At 40.9% G+C, this 1,780-nt stretch overlaps 1 protein-coding gene across 1 annotated transcript; it reads left to right on the top strand.

Moving 5' to 3' along the window:
- Positions 1-779: 779 nt before the first annotated feature.
- Positions 780-1,475, top strand: LOC137965240 (pentatricopeptide repeat-containing protein At3g47530-like). Its single transcript, XM_068811592.1, has one exon. It carries the CDS (start codon positions 780-782, stop codon positions 1,473-1,475), a length of 696 nt encoding a protein of 231 aa, XP_068667693.1.
- Positions 1,476-1,780: the final 305 nt, after the last annotated feature.

The following is a 1,780-nucleotide window of genomic DNA, read 5'->3' as shown; positions in this document are numbered from 1 at the left end:
CAATAAACGATTCTTCAACCCGAGAGGAAATACTTCATACTCCAAGATATGTGCTAAACAGTATGTAAGATGCATTAGGATATGTGCTAAACAGTATGTAAGATGCATCAATCTTCCATTCAAATGTCCGAGAAATTGACCACAATCAAGATGTATCTTGTTAAGACAAAGAGGAAGGTCAATTGACCTCAAATATCCGAGTAGGGAAATCCAGAGCTTGGAAATCCAAAGTCGTGGAGCCTGGAAATCCAAAATCTGAGGGTTATTGTGCAAAGATCTCGTTGGAACAGCCCGAATTGGGTTTGACCTCAAATCTCCTCTATTCACGATAGCTAAACTTCTCCCAAAACTAGAGAAGGAAAATTTCCAAGTGGAGAAACACCATGAGGCTATTGTTCGTAGTTGGCAACAAGTTAGGCTCGACTTCGTCATGGGGCATAAAAATATTCTACCCAACAGCTTCATTTTTCGCCGTTGATGGCTTATGCAAATCAAAAGCCAAAAAAATCCAGATACTTCAATTTCGAAGTAGAAATCGTTGCCATGGTGGAAGATGAGAAGTCGGGACCAATGGGTTTCAATCTGAAACTACTTCAATAGGATGAGGCCTCTGATAAACGGTGTTGTTGATGGAATGGAGGTTCCCTTCGTGGTTACTGCGTGTGGGAACATAATCAGGTGTGAAATTGTCGTTAAAATTTTTATTCCAGTGGAGTGTGCAATTCACACATTGGTTAAAATTATCCTCTCTTGCTATGAACCTAATGCTCCATGCTCCAATGTGGCTCTTAATGCTTGTGTCAAGTCTGGCCAGTATGACCGTGCTTTTCGTTACTTCCATCTATGGATGCAAGTCTGGCCAGTATGACCGTGCTTTTCGTTACTTCCATCTATGGATGCAGCATGGCTTACAAATGAGAAATACAAATCATAACATTGACAACGGGGATAACTCAGGTGCAAATGGGGTACCTAAGGTGGTTCCATTCAAACCCAAAGTTGCAACGTATAAAATTCTAATGAAGGAAATGGACGAAGCATTGCAGTTGTTTGATGAAATTCCTGAAAGAAATGTTGTTTCTGGAAATTATATGGTGGATGATTATGAAATGTGTGGTGATGTTGCTATGGGCAATGCATACAGTCCTGTACAGGATGTTGCTGATTCTTGCAGCACAGGGACAACAACAAATGTCATATGTGTTCTTGCTGCATGTGCCATTCTTGGAGCTCTTGAGATTGATAAATGGGTTCACTTCTACATAACGAGGAACAAGTTGGCACTGACTGTTAATCTAGGAGCTACCTTAATGATTTTATATGCAAAATGTGGATTGCTAGATAACTCCTTGGAGGTATTTGAGCAGATGCCCCAGAAAAATGTATTGTCTTTGACAGCTTTAATTCTAGGTTTGGCTAGTAATGGACGAGGAAGAGAAGCTTTAGATATGTTTCACCAAATGCAAGAATTTTGAGAGAAACCAAATGATGTAACATTCATAGGCATGCTCTCTGCTGATAGTCCCATGGGTTTGGCCGATGAAGTTACAATTATTGGCCTGTTATCTGCTTGTGTTCGTGCAGGATTAATGTTAGAGGGCCAATAGTATTTTAATGAAATGTTGACTATGTATGAAAGCGGCCCCAAGTTTTCACAATTCTGGTGCATGGCTAATCGTTGTGCTCACCTTGGTGCTCTGGAGCAAGGGAGAAAGACGCACCAGTCTGCTGTCCACAATGTCTTGGAGTTGTGTTTGGCCTTGAGAAACTCCATGATTGA

The sequence above is a fragment of the Aristolochia californica genome, unplaced genomic scaffold (assembly GCF_029961685.1).
Source record: "Aristolochia californica isolate CCGP_79_NKW_82.1479 unplaced genomic scaffold, dmAriCali1.0.hap1 SCAF_5, whole genome shotgun sequence".
NCBI lineage: Eukaryota > Viridiplantae > Streptophyta > Magnoliopsida > Piperales > Aristolochiaceae > Aristolochia > Aristolochia californica.
This window is presented reverse-complemented; position numbering and strand designations above follow the sequence as displayed.

Coding starts and splice junctions, on each gene's coding strand:
- LOC137965240 (XM_068811592.1), top strand. CDS start 780: ATGTGGCTCTTAATGCTTGTGTCAAGTCTGGCCAGTATGACCGTGCTT.